Source organism: Rhineura floridana, chromosome 6 (genome assembly GCF_030035675.1).
Source record: "Rhineura floridana isolate rRhiFlo1 chromosome 6, rRhiFlo1.hap2, whole genome shotgun sequence".
In the NCBI taxonomy this organism is placed as follows: Eukaryota; Metazoa; Chordata; class Lepidosauria; order Squamata; family Rhineuridae; genus Rhineura; species Rhineura floridana.
In genome coordinates, this window is record NC_084485.1 from 62,222,103 (window position 1) to 62,240,949 (window position 18,847).

General features: G+C 43.3%; 1 protein-coding gene across 10 annotated transcripts in view; it reads left to right on the plus strand.

The window, feature by feature from the left end:
- The window catches only part of PLXNA2 (plexin A2), a 627,239-nt gene that overhangs the window by 180,601 nt on the left and 427,791 nt on the right, over nt 1-18,847 (plus strand). Inside the window, exon 5 of one of the 10 annotated variants that reach the window (XM_061632061.1) lies at nt 13,056-13,141. The exons of the other annotated variants lie outside the window; for them this stretch is intronic. Coding sequence (XP_061488045.1) covers nt 13,056-13,121 — 66 coding nt within the window. The 3' untranslated portion in view covers nt 13,122-13,141. Of the gene's footprint in view, nt 1-13,055; nt 13,142-18,847 lie in introns of those variants that run through there. 10 annotated transcript variants of the gene reach the window in all.

An 18,847-nucleotide genomic window follows, 5' to 3' on the forward strand; every position in this document is an offset into this window, starting at 1 on the left:
TGTTGTGGGAAAAGGCATCAACAAGGAGCTAATTCTCAACCCAACAGCAAAAAAAAAAAAAAATGGATAGGAGGGGGCATGGCTGTGACTGTCATGAAAGGACCCTGTACTTCTGAATTTGCCACTACACTACTGGTTAACAGTATCATTATTTTTGGGGTTTCCCCCACCTTTTTATTCTACAGCAGACATGTAGTCTCTCACCCAAATTTAAACCAAAGCCGTCCCTGGCCACATCCACACCAGACATTTATTCCACTTTAAACAGTCATGGCTTCCCTCAAAGAATCCTGGGAAGTGTGGTTTGTGAAGGGTGCTGAGAGTTGTTAGGAGAGTTTTATTCCCCTCACAGAGCTCCAATTCCCAGAATTCTTTGGGAAGAGGGGCTGACTGGTAAACCACTCTGGCCATTGGAGCTCTGGCAGGGGAATATGAGTCTCCTAACAATTCTCAGCACCCTTCACAAACTACACTTCCTAGGATTCTTTGGAAGAAGCCATGACTGTTTAAAGTTAAATAAATGTCTGGTGTGGGTGTGCCCCCCTGATTAGGCAAGCCAAACAACTATTAGTCTGGCTTTTAGAACATTGACAGTTGGTTCTTACTGAGCACGCCCTGCGCTATCATAGAGTCCAATGTTAATTTTATTAAATTAATTAAAAATCAGCCAGGCATTTTTTAAACTTTTAAACTGCGGAAGATGAAGGTCAGAGTATGAGGCAAGGTCAGTAATAGGACTACAGGTACTCTGTGAACATGGCTGATTTTTAATTAATTTCAACAAATTATGAGACCACTGACAGAAGTCCAACAGGGTTCTGGATTAATTTTCTCTTGTTTTAGACTTTGAACTCTTGATTCTTTCTGACTGTTTTGGGTATCGCCATGAAAACTTAGAGTTGTGAAGCAAGCATTTCTGAGTTCAGGACTATATGTTTTGCAAGATTTTGTTTTGAAATGAGCTTCTGGAAAGCAACAGAATTGCATGTGGGGGTATTTTCAATTTAACATTGAGGAATGCAAAAACTCCATGCCAGCTATAGTATACAGCCACTCGTGTGGCTGTATAAAAATGCCTAATCTAGTGCAGTGTAATGAAAAGATTAAGGGCTCATCTCCATGGTGGTTTACTGTGTGTTTGGTGCTGCTCACATCTCCTTTAAATGTGAATGGTTCACATGACGTTACTGGCAAAAAGAAGCTATCACACAGTTTTCTCCCTATAAATCCATAGTAACCCAATCCACTGATAATATGAAAAGTAGAGAAAAGTCTCCACTCTGTTTCTGTAGTGGTTGCAGACCTTTGCTCTGGTGCTGTTAGATGGATGTGTCATTTGTTCCCCTCTCCGTGCCTGCTATCTCCTCCTCCCTTCTTTTGTTTTGTTTTTTGGGCTGACAAGCAACTTCTGGCTGCTCTCCTGCTGGCCTTTTTTTCTGTTGCTGCAAATGGTGCCTTTATTTTCTTTTACCCCTAACTTGTGCACAAAAGCATTAACACTAGTCAAACAAAAATTTGTATTTCAGCTGTATCCTACCAACCGCAGGCAAGAAAAACAGATATTTGCACTTCTGGGTTTTTTTTAAAAGGAACCTACTGCAGCTGGTAGAACAGTCTAAGCATGCTCAGTCACCTAGCAACCAGAGGGAGTGGAAATATATAATTAGAGGGCAGGGCCACAAGGAAACAGTGAGACTAATCCTTCCCAGAGGAACACCTACTTGTGTGAATGGGAAAAAAATGATTGGCAGCTACCATTGAGCAGCAACTGCAGATGGTGCAAATCAATAACGAAGGTAAAAGCAGTGTATTTGCTAGGAAGAAATGCTCCCATGCATTTGAGCCCTAAGAGTGAGGACTTAGCTTAGATCAATTGTAATGGCTTTGACCCTGCCATGTATAAAACATCTAGGGCAAGTGCAGAATGACAGGTTAAGGGGCACTGATATGGGGTATCAAGGAAGTGGAACTGTTGTCATAGAAAAATATGAGTGCCTCAACTCTTGGGTTATGTTTTTAAATGTGTTTCTCTTTCAAAATAACTGTTTGCTTCCAGGTTAGTGCCTTCCAGGTTCAGCCACAAAGCCAAATATACTAAGGCAGAAGGACCCACGGCTAAGCTCAATGGGGCATGCCAGCTACTTGTATCATCTGTGTTCAAAGAAAGGCTGTGTTTCAGAATAATAAAAATAGGTGACTGGAGGATGATTTAATTTTTTCTCCTATTTCAGTCATTGGAACTAGTGCATCTGGGACTTTCAATAATGCCTGAACACATTAATTTGTCCTTCCTGGGTTGGCTTCTTGTGTGTTGGACAGAAGATTAATGAAACAGTGATCGCTATGAACTTGTATTTCTTATAAATGTTTTGGGCAAAAGGACAAAGTTTATCTGTGCTGGAATAAGGGTTCATGTAGCTGCACTCATGCAAACGGGGTGTAGATACAGCAAAACTCCATGTGTAACCTCTAATGTTTAGGCATATATTGCGGCACAGAATTTCCTACATTTTTTGGAGAGTTAAATAGCCTTAGCAACCATCCAAAGACTGCACAGTATTTATCTTTCCCAGAGGCAAGCTGAAATCAGAGCCTTAAGGAATGAGAATTACCTCTGCAAGCTCTTCATTTGGAGAGGGGATAGGTTGACAGAAGGATTGCAACAGAAGACAATGTACCCCTAATATTTCAGTGCAGGTGAACACTTTATAATCTATTTCTGCTTGCATGGTGGTATGTGTTGGGTAGGGCAAGAGACCTGGTGTTGTAGTCATGAGATGTCACAGCTCCATTCAGGGGAGAGTGACACTCTCACAGTTCTATCACCATTGATAAGCAGAACAGTTATGCTTGCAGGGAGTGGGTGGGGAGGAGAGAGACAAGACCTTAGACTGGCCTTGTCTTTTGGATCATCTTTGATGCCCCTTCCATTCATTCAGCTTTTGAAAACTTTAATTAAAAAAAAATTATATGATTGGCTTCATGATTTGGTCCTGTCATATCAGAGGATAAATTTGCATGCAGGAATCTATCTATCTATCTCTCTATCTCTCTATCTCTCTATCTCTCTCTCTCTCTATCTATCTATCTATCTATCTATCTATCTATCTATCTATCTATCTATCTATCTATCTATCTATCTATCTATCTATCTATCTATCATACTTTATTTACTCATCATACCATATACCAGGATAGCGTAGAAGGGGGTGCCAAGGGATTCCCTCACCTCAAATGGGGTGACTTAATATGTTCTTATGGCATGTTCTGAAGGCATGTTCTGAAGGCACATGAGGCCACCACTTTGCTAACACTTTACTCTGGGTCTAGTGAGTGCCTGCTTTGGTGACCACCTGGGAACCACACGTATGATACCTAGGGTTTCCTGGCAGAAGAAAGGCAGGATATCAATATAAATAAATACACAAGAGTGAGTTGTTTGTAACTGAGTCCTCCTTGGGGTGACACTGGGACCTGGATGCAGGGTATGTGACAGCATCTAATGCTGCATCTTGAAAGCTCCTGAAATGCAATTTCCCCACAATGCATGTGCCAGCTGAGAGGAAATTGCAGCTTGGTGATCACTACAAAATAAAGCTGTCTGGAAAGGCTTCTACACTTTTTTGACACTTTATGCCTAATCCCCCCCCCAATACGTAGGGTATGTTTTAGGGTACCTAGTGCCTTTCCAACTCCAGGAGGTGCCCTTTTGAAGTTACTTCCCACAGTCTATCCTTTGCAGTTTGTTGCTTAAACAGCTGCCACTTATTGCCCTGGGGGTAGCGGCACATTATGGGCTAACTGATTTCAGTCCTTTAAATCTATAACGTTTTTGCAGAACGGGAAGTGCTATGTCAATATAAGGAAGACTTGTATTATTAACAATAAACAGTGTAGTATATACTGTGCTATGTAGACTAATAAAAATATAGTAGTTAAACTCCATAAGGAACGAGGAATAACTGACTAGATATAACTATAAGATATCTCCTTACATACTCATCTCATTGAGAAATGTATTGATGGTTTGCTGCTATCTTCCCCAAGTAAGGCTCCACTGGTGATATCATCATGTGAAAGACTCCCTGTGGGGAACATTTTGACAGAAAAGGTGATAATGTAGAATACTGTGGATATCTCCCCCGCTTGCTATTTATGAGGAATTCTGTTACCTAGAGGAAATAAAATTCTCTATCGTTTTACAGGACAATATAGATTTTCCCCACTGTTTCTTTGCATGTGTAATAAGCTAACCTTCCTAAGTGTTGCACATTATGTGGCACATTTTGTGGCAGGGTTTTTATTCTGCAGTTCACGAGCTGTTAGGGTCTTTTCCTTCTCTGTTCTGTCCCCAAACCATGACCTCACTGAAAGTACAGGAATATCATCATGCAAAAAAAGAAAACGAAAAAAGATTTGTTTCGATCTTTGTGGGTTATTTTGGTTTTAACTCATAAGCACAACTGTAGACATACAGAAAATGTGCAGCAGCTGCCTTTTCCCATATCAAAAGTGTGAATCATGTCACTGCTTGTGCTGATCTGGTGATCATCCCCAGACAGAAAGATAAAACCGAAGAAGGGGAATAAGAAGAAAAAACCCTGCTAAATAAACTTTGCTAAAATCACCAACAATGCCTGACTGAAAAGGAAGGTCTTTAAACTGTTCTATCACATTTTGAGAACAGCCCTGCTTATATTGGATTCTGCATTGGTTATTAAGATTTATTATTACTATTTACAATATTTATATATCACCTATCTACCAAAGGTTCTCTAGGCAGGTTATGGGCAGGTGGATTTAAATATGAAATGGAAAACCAGCTGAATAAACAACTAGTGGTAGAAGAATAACAATAGTGCTAAGAGACTAAATAGTACTAAACTTTATATATATATATAAGAATGTAAGAAGAGCCTGCTGGATCAGGCCAGCAGCCCATCTAGTCCACCATCCTGTTCCCACAGTGGCCAACTAGGTGCCCAATGGAAGCTCGCAAGCAGGACCTGAGCACAAAGCAACTGGTACTCTGAAGCATAACTGCCTCCAATTATGGAGGCAGAACACAGTCATCATGGCTAGTAGCCAGTGATAGCCCTGTCCTCCCTGTATTTGTCTAATCCTCTTTTAAAGCCATCCAAGTTGGTGGCCATCACTGCCTCCTGTGGGAGTCAATTCCATAATTTAACTATGTGCTGTATGAAGCACTACTTTCTTTTGCCTGTACTGAATCTTCCAACATTCAACTTGATTGGATGCCCACAAATTCTAGCACTATGAAAGGGAGAAAAACCTCTATATATCAAAAAGCCCGAGAAAATGAAATGTTCTTCATCTGGTGCTAAAAAGGACACAATATAGGCCCCACTCAAGCCTCAGAGGCCATTCCATAACCAGGGCACCTAATAGCCACTTGCCTCACCTCATCTGACAGGGGCACCTGGAGGAGATGATATTAGGGTCTAAGCACATATATAGGGAAGAAGACTATTCTTCAGATAACCTGGTCTGAAGCAGTTTAAGGCCTGTTTGGTGAGTACTAGTCTTATTATTTGTATGCAATCTATTGATCTTGAATCTTTTGATATGAAAATATGAGTGGATTTAGCAGCAGTACTAGGAGACTAAAAAGGAAAAGACTGCTGTAAGGCAAGAAATGACAGGGATATGAACTGTATATTTTTCAAAGGGGATGGAAAGGAAGGATTGATTATTTGTCCTGTTGTAAATGAAGATGCAACACTATTTTCTTTCTGCAAAGCTCTTTCCTGACTTTTCAGATGATGGCCTCGTAGAAGATCATTTCACAAAATCTGCAAAATAGGACTGGGATATGAAATATTTGGAGCATAAAATGGGTGGTTTTCCCTTTTCCATTTTTCTGTATGTAAGACAGGCATCTTGTGTTGGGTCAGTGGGACAGATTGGGGATTCTGTTGGTGTACCGCCCACCCCACTGCCCAACGGACTCCCTAACTGAGCTGTCAGAGGTAGTCTTGGATGTACTGCTGAGATCCCCCAGACTGATGATGCTGGGGGATGTCAACATCCATGCCGAGGCCGCCTTATCTGGAGCGGCTCAGGACTTCATGGTTTCCATGACAACCATGGGGCTGTCCCAATATGTTACTGGCCCAACACACGTAGCAGGCCATACTCTAGGTCTGGTTTTCGCAACTAGACATGGAGATGATGATCTGATGGTAGGGAGTTTTACATCAGTCCCTCTGTCATGGACAGATCATCGCTTGTTGAGGTTTAGACTTACAGCAGCTCTTCCCCTCTGTAAGGGTGGGGGATCTATTAAGATGGTCCGCCCCCAGAGACTTATGACTTCTGATGATTTTCAAAGGGCTCTGGGGAGTTTTCCGGCTGATAGGGCTGGCGCTCCTGTCGAAACCCTGGTTGAACTGTGGAATGCAGAAATGGCCCGGGCAGTTGACACGATCGCTCCTGCGCGCCCTCTCCTTTGTAGAGCTCATGCAGCTCCATGGTATACTCCGGAGCTGAGAGCGATGAAACAGTATAGGAGACGGCTGGAGTGTAGATGGAGGCGAACTCCTGATGGATGCAACCATGCACTGGTAAGTGCCTATACTAAGTTATACTCAGAGGCAATAAGGGCAGCAAAAAAGCAATATTTTGCTGCCACTATTAAAGCATCTATTTGCCGTCCAGCGGAGCTCTTTAAAGTTGTCCGTGGGCTATTGTCTTCTGGCCCTAGGGACTCGGTGGAATCATCTGAAGCCCGCTGTAATGAATTTGCTAGGCACTTCCAGAATAAAATCTCCGGCATCCGTCGGGACTTAGACTCCAATGTTATAGCAGTTGAATCGAATGAGGTATCCAGAGCACGGCCTTGTCCTGATTCTTTGGATGAGCTTCAGTTGGTACAGCTTGAGGACGTTGACAAGGTGCTTGGATTGGTGCGTGCAACCACTTCTAAATTGGACCCTTGCCCCTCTTGGCTAATAAAAGCTAGCAGGCATGGAACAGCCGGCTGGGCCAGGGAAGTGATAAATGCCTCATTGTGAGAGGGAGTGGTCCCTAGCTGCCTGAAAGAGGCGGTGGTAAGACCACTTCTGAAGTAACCGTCCTTGGACCCAGAAAATCTTAACAATTACAGGCCGGTAGCAAATGTCCCATTCCTGGGCAAGGTCCTCGAACGAGTGGTTGCCAGCCAGCTCCAGACACTCTTGGATGAAACTGATTATCTAGATCCATTTCAATTGGGTTTCAGGCCTGGTTTTGGTACAGAGACAGCCTTGGTCACCCTGTATGATGACCTTTGTCGGGAGAAAGACAGGGGGAGTGTAACTCTGTTGATTCTCCTTGATCTCTCAGCGGCTTTTGATACCATCGACCATTGTATCCTTCTGGGGAGACTCGCTGATTTGGGAGTTGGTGGCACTGCTTGGCAGTGGTTCCGCTCCTACTTGGCGGGTCGTCTCCAGAAGGTAGCGCTTGGGGAGCACTGCTCGACACCCTGGGTACTCCAGTATGGGCTTCCACAGGGGTCAGTTTTGTCCCCCATGCTTTTTAACATCTATATGAAGCCCCTGGGTGCGGTCATCAGGAGTTTTGGAGTGTGTTGCCATCAGTATGCTGATGACACGCAACTCTACTTCTCCTTTACATCTTTTTCAGGTGAGGCTGTCAATGTGCTGAACCGTTGCCTAGCTGCGACAATGGACTGGATGAGAGCTAATAAACTGAGGCTTAATCCAGACAAGACCGAGATGCTGTTAGTGGGAGGTTCTCCCGACCGGATGGTGGATGTTCAACCTGTTCTGGATGGGGTTACACTCCCCCTGAAGGAGCAGGTTTGTAGTTTGGGAGTTCTTTTAGAACCTTCACTGTCACTTGAGGATCAAGTAGCCTCGGTGGCACGGAGTGCCTTTTACCAACTTCGTTTGGTGGCCCAACTTTGCCCCTATCTGGATAGGGATGACCTTGCTTCAGTTGTCCATGCTCTGGTAACCTCTAAACTAGATTACTGCAATGCGCTCTACGTGGGGCTGCCTTTGAAGACGGTTTGGAAACTGCAGCTCGTGCAAAATGCAGCGGCCAGATTGATAACGGGGACCAGGTGGTCCGAATATATAACACCAATTCTGGCCCACTTGCATTGGCTGCCTATATGTTTCCGGGCCCGGTTCAAGGTGCTGGTTTTAACCTATAAAGCCTTATATGGCGCGGGACCATGATACCTGATGGAACGCCTCTCCCGATATGAACCTACCCGTATGCTATGCTCAGCATCGAAGGCCCTCCTCTGGGTGCCTACTCAGAGGGAGGCTCGGAGGGTGGCGACAAGAAAGAGGGCCTTCTCAGTGGCGGCCCCCGAATTATGGAATAGTCTTCCTGACGAGGTACGCCTGGCGCCAACATTACTATCTTTTCGGCGCCAGGTTAAAACTTTCCTCTTTTCCCAGGCATTTTAGTATGTGTAAAAATGTTTATGTTTTTAAGTTTATATTTTAAGCTTTTAAAAAACTGTTTTAAATATGTGTTTCATTGTATTTTATGCTGATTGTTGTGAACCGCCCAGGGAGCTTCGGCTATGGGCGGTATATAAATTTAATAAAATGAAAATGAAATGAAATTTTAGCATAAACTCAAGGTTCAGAAAATATGGTTTGCATTAACATTAAAGTGTTTGGCTCTTTTCTCAAATCCTACAGTGTATAAATCTGGGCAAGCCATAGCAGTACAACAGCCTTCCTTGTGAGTATGTTGGCAAATTCTGATTTCACCTGGGCCAGAAACACTCTTGAAACAGCTTTTCATGGAACTGTAGGGCTTCTAACCCAATGCAGAAAAACGCTGTAGCCAGCAGAAGTCCTATGTAGGGGTGGACAGATTTCCCTCCTATTTCATTTTCTAATTCCTCCCTAGGTTGGCTCTGTCTCGCATTCCACTTCGCCTGTCTTCTCATTTTACTTATAATTATAGGAATTACAGAATTCCTATAATTTCAGAAGTAGCACGTGCATTCACTTCCATAGATTTCCATTTGTTTTGTTTGTGTGAATTATTTTAAATGTGTTTGTATGCATTAGAATACCCAGGTACATGTGCTATATGTACAATCTCATCAACATTCCTTTTAATTAATGGTGCACTTCTAACTTGTTTGCATGTTAGTGTGGATCCTAACATGAATGTACATTTACCCTCTCATTTATTTAGAGGCACAGAAATGATTTTTCCAATTTGATAGTGCTCCTTCCAGTTCTGCATTTAAAAGCCCTTGCTAGCAGAGGAGATAGAAGCACCAACCACTTGTTTCTTTTTGATCCAATGTCATTGAGGGGGAAAGCCTACAAACAGCAGTAAAAGCCTACACTATAGCTGGAGCTGTGGCTTACCAGTAAATAGTGATGTTTGTTTCTCACCAAAATCTCACCATAGAGCTCCACAGGGTTCTGCAGCATTTCCTATCCATCCTAAGATTGATCTAGGAGTGTTCTCCAAGGAGAGGAAAGGAAAGCGCTAGGAGGTCTGTGACTTCCCCACCCACCTATCCCTGTCTTCCTGCTGTAGATGAGGGTGATGTCAGCCTCTACACAATATATTATCTACAGAGGCTATTCAACACTTCCCAACCTTTGTGTGCAATATTTTCACTCACAGCCTGGGCACTCCACAGTATCCCACCCTTATCTCTGGGTCATCCTGGATACCCCAAACCCACTGTGACTATAATTGCTAGGTTGTATATGAGGCAATCCTTTCCTACAAATGATAAGATACCCTTATGGTATAATGCTGGCACCAGTTTCAGAATGAAACTCCTTTATAGTATTTTGCCAAGAGATCCTGTAAATAAGGGCCTTTAGTTTCAGTACCATTTGTTTATTCACCACCTCCTTATGGAATACAGTACGTAACCAAGCATAGGCATGAGTATGGAACAATAAAAAACCAAAATGATATTTTATTATTTTCAGATGATAATTTTTAAACCTTACGGGTAGCCAACTCCTAATCTACTCAACTCCTAATCTACCTAGCTAGCCAAGCCCTAGAATAAAACCAACTGATTCCCTTACAAACTCCAGTATATTTTAAACACAAGCCCTCACTCATTCCCTCCTCCCAATCAGAGAATCCAAACTCAACAGGAAACATTCATGCCAAACAGTCACTCCCTAACATTCCAATTTACCCTTTCCCTTTCTACTTCCCTATCTACCAGGATTACATATTTACAGTCTTGTAATGTCACAAGGTCCCTTTCCTTTGCTCCCAACTCTTTCAAAATTCACAAGAGCGACCATGACCCTGAGAGGCTCTTCTCAACCACCAGAAGATATCACGTGATCCCCTCACCAACATATGAGGTATAGGCATTTATTTGAGCACTTCTGCTGCTGGTACCCAGAACTAAGTAAAACTAGCTTGCCCAGCCTCTTGTATTTCTGAGATATTTTTATACTTAAAAGGTGTACACAAATGTCTCAGTTCCTCCACCAAACAAAAAGAAAAAAATATTTCACTCAAGAGGATTTCAACATCCAAATTAAGGCAATACCTTTATTAGATCAATCAAAGTGTCACAAAGTAGTGTGCAAGCTCTCAAGTGGATGCAGTTCTCACTCACCAGGGATTCCTCTCAAGGCCTAATTCAGCCCACTATGATGGAGGTCCTCAAAGTCTACTTTCTGCAGGTTGACAGACCTGTTGTTCTAATGTGTGAAAATAATTAGCATTAGGGGGAAAAATTCAATCACGTGGGAGACAATTTCATTTCTAGCCTCAGCTTTCTGGATTGGTTTCTTGGAGCTTTCCTGGAAGCCTTACACACATTTGCTTACTCTACATCATCTATCAATTTAGATTTGGGCAAAAGCCACAAATCAGCACATTTTTAATTAGCTGATATATTTCAAGAACACAAACGTACTATGTAATGAAGAAGGCTTTGCCAACAGCTAGGAATGAATCAGGGATTCTTAAAATTCAAAGCACCAGGGTAGTAAGGATTGGGTTGTATCTCAGTAACAGAGAACATATATAAGATTATCTGAAAGAGTGCCTTCTCCTATATGTGTGTACCTGAACCTTGAGGTCCTCCTCTAAGGCCCTGGTTTGGTTGCCTCTGTCAAATGGAGTGAGGCCTTTTTGGTAGTGGCACTCCAGTTATGGAATAGTCTTTCCAGAAATGTTTCCCTGGTGACATCTTTATGGTTTTTTCAGTGCCAGGTGAACACCTTTCTGTTCACCAGAAGTGAAGCAGGTGGGATGGAGCTATGAAGCTGCCTTCCCAACACAGGTATCACTGGTGCTTACTTGAATGGGTCTGGGGCAGGATGGTGGCAACGTCAAAGCCATGCAGCAGAGCTGGTGGGAGTGCCAGATTAGCCACAGTGCTCCTGCTGGTGCATGTCCTGACTTCACTGCTGCCCCATCCCAGCCCCATCTGGGTAAGCAGTGGTCACAATGGTGTTGGGAGGGCAGCTTCATGGTTTCATCCTACCATACACGCCATTACCGATATTCACTCAAGCCTTTTGAATAACTTATGTTTCACATTCTAGGCCTCTTAGTTTTAAATTGACGTTTAAATTGTGTTTTAATGTTTAATTTTAAAATAGTTTTTATTGTTTTGTGCTGTATTTTAATGTTGCATTTATTATCTATTGCTTTTGTCAGCAGCCTGGAGAACTTCTGTTCTGGGCTGACTATATAAACGCAGATTATGATGATAATAATGGCATCCCTAGTTTAAAAAGGATATTGGGTTTCAAAACATGGAAACACTTCAGTGTGATACCTGGAAAGTTAGCCAGATTTGAAACTGTTGGCCCAGATGGGCCAACTAGCCTGACATATAAGATCACTCCTTTTACATTTTTGGAGCTTAAGTACACTGAAAGGAAAATCTAGGCCAACTTTCCATTGGCCATTCTTGTTAGGGCTAATGGGAGGTAAAGTCCAGGTTAAAACCTTTCTCTTCTCTGAGGCATTTTAATCTAAGTTATTTATGTAAATGTTGTAATTGGTATTTTAGATGATGTACTTTTATATTTGTTATATTGATCTTGTAATTTTCTTATTGTATATGTTTCTATGTTTGCCGCCCAGAGAGCTGTTTGCTAGTCGGGCGGGATATAAGCTGAATAAAATAATAATAAACAAAAATGTCTGGAGCTCACTAGGTTGGAGAACTTTGATCTAGGTTCATCTTACACCACAGGCATGTCCTCACAGGATGGCCTTGGGCATGTCTATTTTTTCAGCCTCAGTTCAGCATCTGTAAAAAGAGAACAGTGACCTACAAAAGCGCTCTCATAAGATACGTTTGTGTGAGAGAAACCAAATATTGTAAAGCTCATTGCACATTTAAAATGCTGTATGTTCTGAAAAGTCTAATAAATGAAGATCAAGTTGAACAGGGTTGCCCTCACTGCAGATGTACCACTCCATGTGGACTTGTGTGAACTGGTACCTAAGCAGGTTAGTCAAGTGTAACTACATGAGTGAAGCCCTTTCTATTCACCTAGCTTTTCTTGCATACTTGGCCTGATTTGCTTCACATAAATATCTAACCATATGGGGAGGTAGGCTAGCTTATGGGGTCCTTGGCACTGACCGTATACCCAGGGTAATGTTTGAACTGGACCTAATCAAAATGAATGTAAAGACCTTTGTGTGGAGTGTGTCATAGGTGTCTTTGGACTTAACCACAGCATGAAGTACATAAAAGCACTCACTTGTCCCCAGTTCCTTTTGCTATTATCACTTTGCTCTTCTCCTGGTCCTCTTGCTTAGTATGCTCAATGTGCATTTCCAGCAGGACCATTGACACTGGATGAGCTCTGGGCGGAAGGCTACTAGAATTAGCTTGCATATTGTGTTTGTTCTGGAACGATAAGAGGGAAAGGAGTGGGAGCAGAGGGAGGGGGGCAGTGTGGAAGTTATGCATGAATCCATACTGTGAAATTAATACTAAGAGATATGCTCTAGGCTAGCAATATTTCTACGGGATTTATTTTGGAAATGAAATATTTTTACCTCGAGCAATAGATCTGTCTCCCTCACTCCACCAGCTTCCAATCCCAATGCTGAGGACGCCAATGGATGCATTTTCTGCCGGCTCTGTGCAACAACTCTAGCTTGGAATGCGATACTGAGGAGGAATTTTAATTTCATGCTGTGTACAGCAAGCGATGCACCAGTAGCAATTGTATAATTTCTGATATGAATAGATGTACAGCTTTCATAAGATGAAAAAGTGTGTTGTCATGCAGCTTTCATTTCTTCCAGTCTCTTTGCCATGTGCACATCACCCTTGTCCACTCATCATAGCGCTTGCTAAAATCAGAAGTATGTCTCTGCCAGATGAACGTGTACAGCAGTGAGTGTGTCTCTTAGTTACACTATGAGCAAGTTCAGAACCTTTTTGTTGCTTTAATTTCTCTGAGAAGATCCAAACATGATGCTATTTTGCTTGGAAGGTGATATTTTTAACCTCCTGCCTCTCTTGCTTAGTTTTACAAGCTTTAAATGAGAGCAGCGGTAAGACAGCAGAACCCATTAGTGCTGCTAGGATTACAGGGAGGTTGTTAAATAATTAGCTACTTTATTTTCTTAAGTGAATCACCCACTGGTGGAAGTGGCTGGGCTGATGGCCCTAGACATGTAGGAAACTTACTTCTCTGCTTGATGAAACTGATGGTAAAAGCATTCTGCTAGCGTCGTTGAGTCCATGAGCAAAAGTGGATGACAAGGGAGGCTTTCATTCTCTGCACCAGGGCTGGGGAACCTTGGCCTGGGGGACAAATTTACCCTCCAAGCCTCTTTATTTGGCTCTTAGGCCTTTCTCCACACTGCACCTTCTCCCCAACCATACCACCCATCACTGATCCCACTTTTGTAGCCCCCCCCCGAGTGTGTCTTGGAACTTTGCTCATTCTTCTTGCTTGCCTAGATGGAAGATAGAGGTGTGTGTAAAACAGCCTACTATAAAAAGATAAAATTTATATCTGTTGCTCCATCCACTTTTGCCTCTTGCCCTCCCTGCCACTTGCACCCACCCCTTCAGCAGAGAGAGAGAGAGAACATGAAGAGCTATAGCTTAGGGGAAGGGCCATAGCTCAGTGGCAGAGCATCAGCTTTGCATGCAAAAGGTTTAGGTTCAATCCCTGGCATATCTAGGTAGGGCTGGGAATGTCCTTTGTCTGACATCCTGAAGAGTCACTGCCAGTCAGTGCAGACAGTATTGAGCCAGATGGACCAATGGTCTGACTCAGTATAACTGACTGAGCTTTCTATGTTCCTATGTGTCCATGCTCTCTCTATCTATAGCTTCTGATTTTGTGTAGCAAACACAACACAGGGTTGCATTTACAGGGGTGCTTCCTATAGCAAATGCATTGTGTAAAAACTGGTGTGTGTCTTTAAACACCTGTATATATATGCATCTGAGTATTCCAAAATGCGTGTATGTTGCCCACACTTTCCATGTCCATTGTAGGAAATATGGGTATAGCACCAGTGCATGCACAGCAATTATATTTGTGTGCTGTATTTAATTGTATGTGCAGCAATTACATACTGCACATGGCTTAGGGGTAAAACTGCACTCAGTCCCCTTATCACTGGAGGGATGCTAATTGCGGCTGCTCCACTCAGTTTCCTTCTCTGTAGTCTCAGAAGGTGGTGGTGTGGTGGGGTTAAAATAAAAGGGCAATGTGGTAAAGTCCATTCTTACCTAAGATGAAAAGACTGAGAACTAAAAACACTGAGTTGATCACTGCTTTTTAGACATTCGCAGTGCCAGGCCTACAACCCAACAGACTCTTTTCTTCTACAATTTCCATTTCATTTCAATGGCCCTTGTACAGGCCTGCAGCTATAAACTTCAGGCAGTTCTTTTAAGTCAATATGTGACCTGCCTATAGCCTGAACTTTGTATAGTCAAAAGCTCCTGAAAATGTGCATCTTCTGTCCCCTTCTCCACTTCTCTGCTTTTTTCCTCTTCTCTATTTCTTCTCTATTTGGGGAGGGCCACGACTCAGTGGTAGAGCATCTGCTTTGCATGCAGAAGATCCCAGGTTCAGTCATCTCCATGTAGGCCTGGGAGAGAAACCTGGAGAACCATTGCCAGTCAGTGTAGACAATACTGAGCTAGATGGACCAATGGTCTGACTTGGTATAGGACAGCTTCCTAGGTTCATATAATATCTGTCTCCCCTCTTTGACTTTCTCTTCCAGTGTATTTCCCTGGGCCATTTTCTTTTCCAAACCTGTTGCCTTGGGATTCCTCCTGCTTCCCTTGGTCCTCCACCTTCTATGACCCCTCTTCAGCTCCCCTCTTTCTTCCGTAGGACATTCTGTCTGCCTTTCTTTGCATGATCTGATCAATTCAGCTAACGGCAGCCAGAAACGTTTCTGCCCACCTGTCCATGTGTAGCATTATAGGAGATTGGCCAACCACTGCCAAAGGCATAATCTCTGCCACCAAATCCTCCAGCTCATTCTGATAAACATGATGTGCAGAGGAAGAGGTGTGGATTGATATTTGTTCTGGCTGAAATATGCGGAAGCCAAGAAAGCTTTAAATTTCTGCCAACACCATCCTTGAGATGAACAACTTTGTCTCTTCTCATGCTAAACTGTTTGTAAATACAGCCACATATTTCACTATGTCCATCAAAACCAACAGACTTTGTCGCTTCACAGATGAATAAATCTACAGCTGTATGGAAGCAGATCTTGCTAATTTGCCTATGTGGTTGGGGAAAATGTATGCCAAAAAAAATCTGTTGTAATTGCCTGAGAAGTGAATACAGAGGCAGAGAGCCTAGGGTTTGAGGGAGTCATCCACAAAACTAGCAGAATTGGCTGGGATAGCTGGGCTTGTAAATGAGACAAGGAGAAATATTTGCAACAATGCAAATAATCCTTGCCCCTCTTCTCATCATATCTCCTTGACAGCAGCTGGCAATGCATTAAGCTGAAACCCAGAAGTGATAGAGCTAGCTCTTTGCATTTCCTGCCAACCTGCTTGAAGGATGGAAGAACCCGACAGAGTCACCAGATGGACCTTGCTTTGTGGTCATTAACAATCCTGATGGGTTTGTCAGGCCACAGCATCCTCTCTGACTCTTAATTCCTAGCCTGTAATTCATTTTCAACCCAGCAGGTGGAGAATGATTATTGTCATTGTCTAAAAGTATTGTCTGTCTTGATTTGAGAGCTATGTATCCACGAGGTGCACGGTTGAAGGATTAAGGCAGTTCATAAATAGGATGTTCTCCCATCATCAGCTCTAGGTTGTGATTTACTGTAGGACAAACATCACTCATGTGTTATATTACTGATTCCAAGGATTTCTAGTAAGAAACAGGAATTTTGAGGAATTTGATTTTTATAAGTTCAGATACTAACTAGCCTGTTCTGCACCCAACCAACAAATGCGTGGATTGGAACATAATTATCCCTTGGATTTCTCCAAGTTTTTGCAATACAGTTCTCAATTCAAGAAACATTCAAAATGCTTTGAAATGTATATTTTAGGATGAAATATGTTTAAAAATGTGTACATTGAGGAAAAAATTACATATTAATTTAAATACAAAATTCATGTGGATTTTAAGAATGCAGATTGATGCAGAAGTGGAAGGGAACAAACTTATGAACACATACTACACTGACATGGACTAGAAACAGATTGATCCATCCAACCCTAGTCAGAAACATGGATGCTGGTTTAGTGAAAGAAATTTACAATACTCAACTGAGCGTGAATTTGGCCAAATATGTTAATCTTTGTCTATTTCTGGATTAGTTGTCCTGCAATGTTCAAACAGTAAATACAGCAGATTAAAATGGCTTTTTAGTCAGTCAGCTAGCACTGAATTTATCCTCTTTCAAAGATAACAGATGCAACTTTGCAGATACTTTAGAGGCATATAGTGATGTTCAGAAATGGTTGTTGCCCACTGTCAGCTTCGGGGCTGGGAGCTGGGCTGTAACTAAGCAGCCGGCAGCTAGCTAGGTCACAAATCTGCCAAGGCCAGCAGATAACAGGAGCCGGCTGGAGAAAGGAATGCTTCTAGCAACTGTACCAGTAGCAGTGTCCATAAGCGTCGTCGAGGTGGGGAAGCTAGGTTCAGAAAGCCAGGGGTTCAGTCTGAAGGGTCTGGAGTCTGCAAACTACGTTTCACGTGGAGGTCACGCCTGACGTAGTCAGCAACATGCTGAAGCCAGGGTCTGTCTTTTAAAGAACACCTCTGCAGACAGGTGGGAACAATCGCCCCTCTGGCTTCTGCAAGCGTGCCGGCCTTAAACGGACAGGCCGGCCCCTCTGCTGCCTGACTTTCTGTCACCTCCGCTCTGCAGGTGGGAGGGGAGCCTCCTGGTCACTGTCTGATTCAGGCTGAAGAGCTTCAGCTGTATCTTGGACGCTCTCCAGCTAAGGGGGAGTAGAAGCTGCATTTTCAGGAGTTTCCTCTGTTTCCCCTTCTGGGTCTGTGGCTGTTACTCCTGAGTCGTCCTCGCCTGACAAGTCCTCCGAAGGGGCCATGACACCCACTCTGAATCGGTAGCTTTTTCTATATGGCAGCCAAAATACAAGACAGAGGCCACTGAATGTAGAATTTGGCAATATTCTTGTTCTAAAGTCTAGTGTGTTTGGTGTCTATGTACTGGTTTTATTGGCTGGGAAATTTAAATTTTAAGCATAATCATCTACCCTCCCTGCCACCACACACACACACAATCACCAGTTCCATGTTTCATTTGACGGTCTCCATCAAAGATGGGGGAGAATTCCACTTGTTTTGGAACTGAAAGTGGAATTTTGAATAGTATGTATGCTTGCTCTGCATTGCAAAGCAAGCATGCTTGCTGAGACCACAGCAGATTTCCCCCAAACACCGGATTTTATTTTTTACAATGGATGCACAGTTGTTTTTTTGTGTAACTAACACTTGGTGGGTGGGCAGCTTGCCCACCCCATGTGCCATTTGTAGCAGCAGCAGCAGCAGAGCAGCAGCAGCAGCAACATCAACTTTGCCACTTCCTTTCCTCAAGTCATGGTGAGAGGTGCAGCAGCAGGCCAGCAGGTGGCTTCTTTGTAGCCAGAGCCAAAAATGGTGTGTGTGGAGATTCACTCCAGAGGGCGCCCACTCCCTCCCTCGCTCGCTCCTTCCCTCCCTCACAAGCAGAGCTGCTTTCCCCAGTGGTGAGGTCTCTCTCCTCTTCTACTTCATTCCTTTCTTGGCAAATAAAGACACAACTGAGCAGGTCTCCTCTGCTCCGCTCCCCGCCTACAGAAACTTTGCCATGAAAACAGGAACTAGGGCCGCATGAAGTCCCATCAGAGATGGGAAGAGAGAGCGGCGGCGGCAGCTATTCCCTGCAGCATCCCCAGAAAAGTCCAGGAGGAAAAAAGTTTGCAGGGCACTTCAGGCCAACTTGGGTCCAAGTTTACAGACAGACACCCCCCCCACACAAGAGAGAGTGGTTTCTCGGATGGTGGAGGACTGATGGACAGGATAGCTGCTTAGCATTCCTTCCAAGTCCTGGAAGCAGCAGTGACTGTGGAGGAGGGGACTAGCAGGCCAGTGGTGGCAGGAAGAGAGGAGCAGATGCCGTCTGCCATGTTGTGGCAGCAAGTGGCGAAATGTGCATCCCTGTTAAAGACAAGGGCCAGCATTCAATGGCAGCCCAAAGACACTCTGAGCCCTTTCTGGTGCATGTAGGAATGAATGATGGAGCGACTCCCTTACAAGGAAAGGTTGCAGCATTTGGGGCTTTTTAGTTTAGAGAAAAGGCGGGTCAGAGGAGACATGATAGAAGTGTATAAAATTATGCATGGCATTGAGAAAGTGGA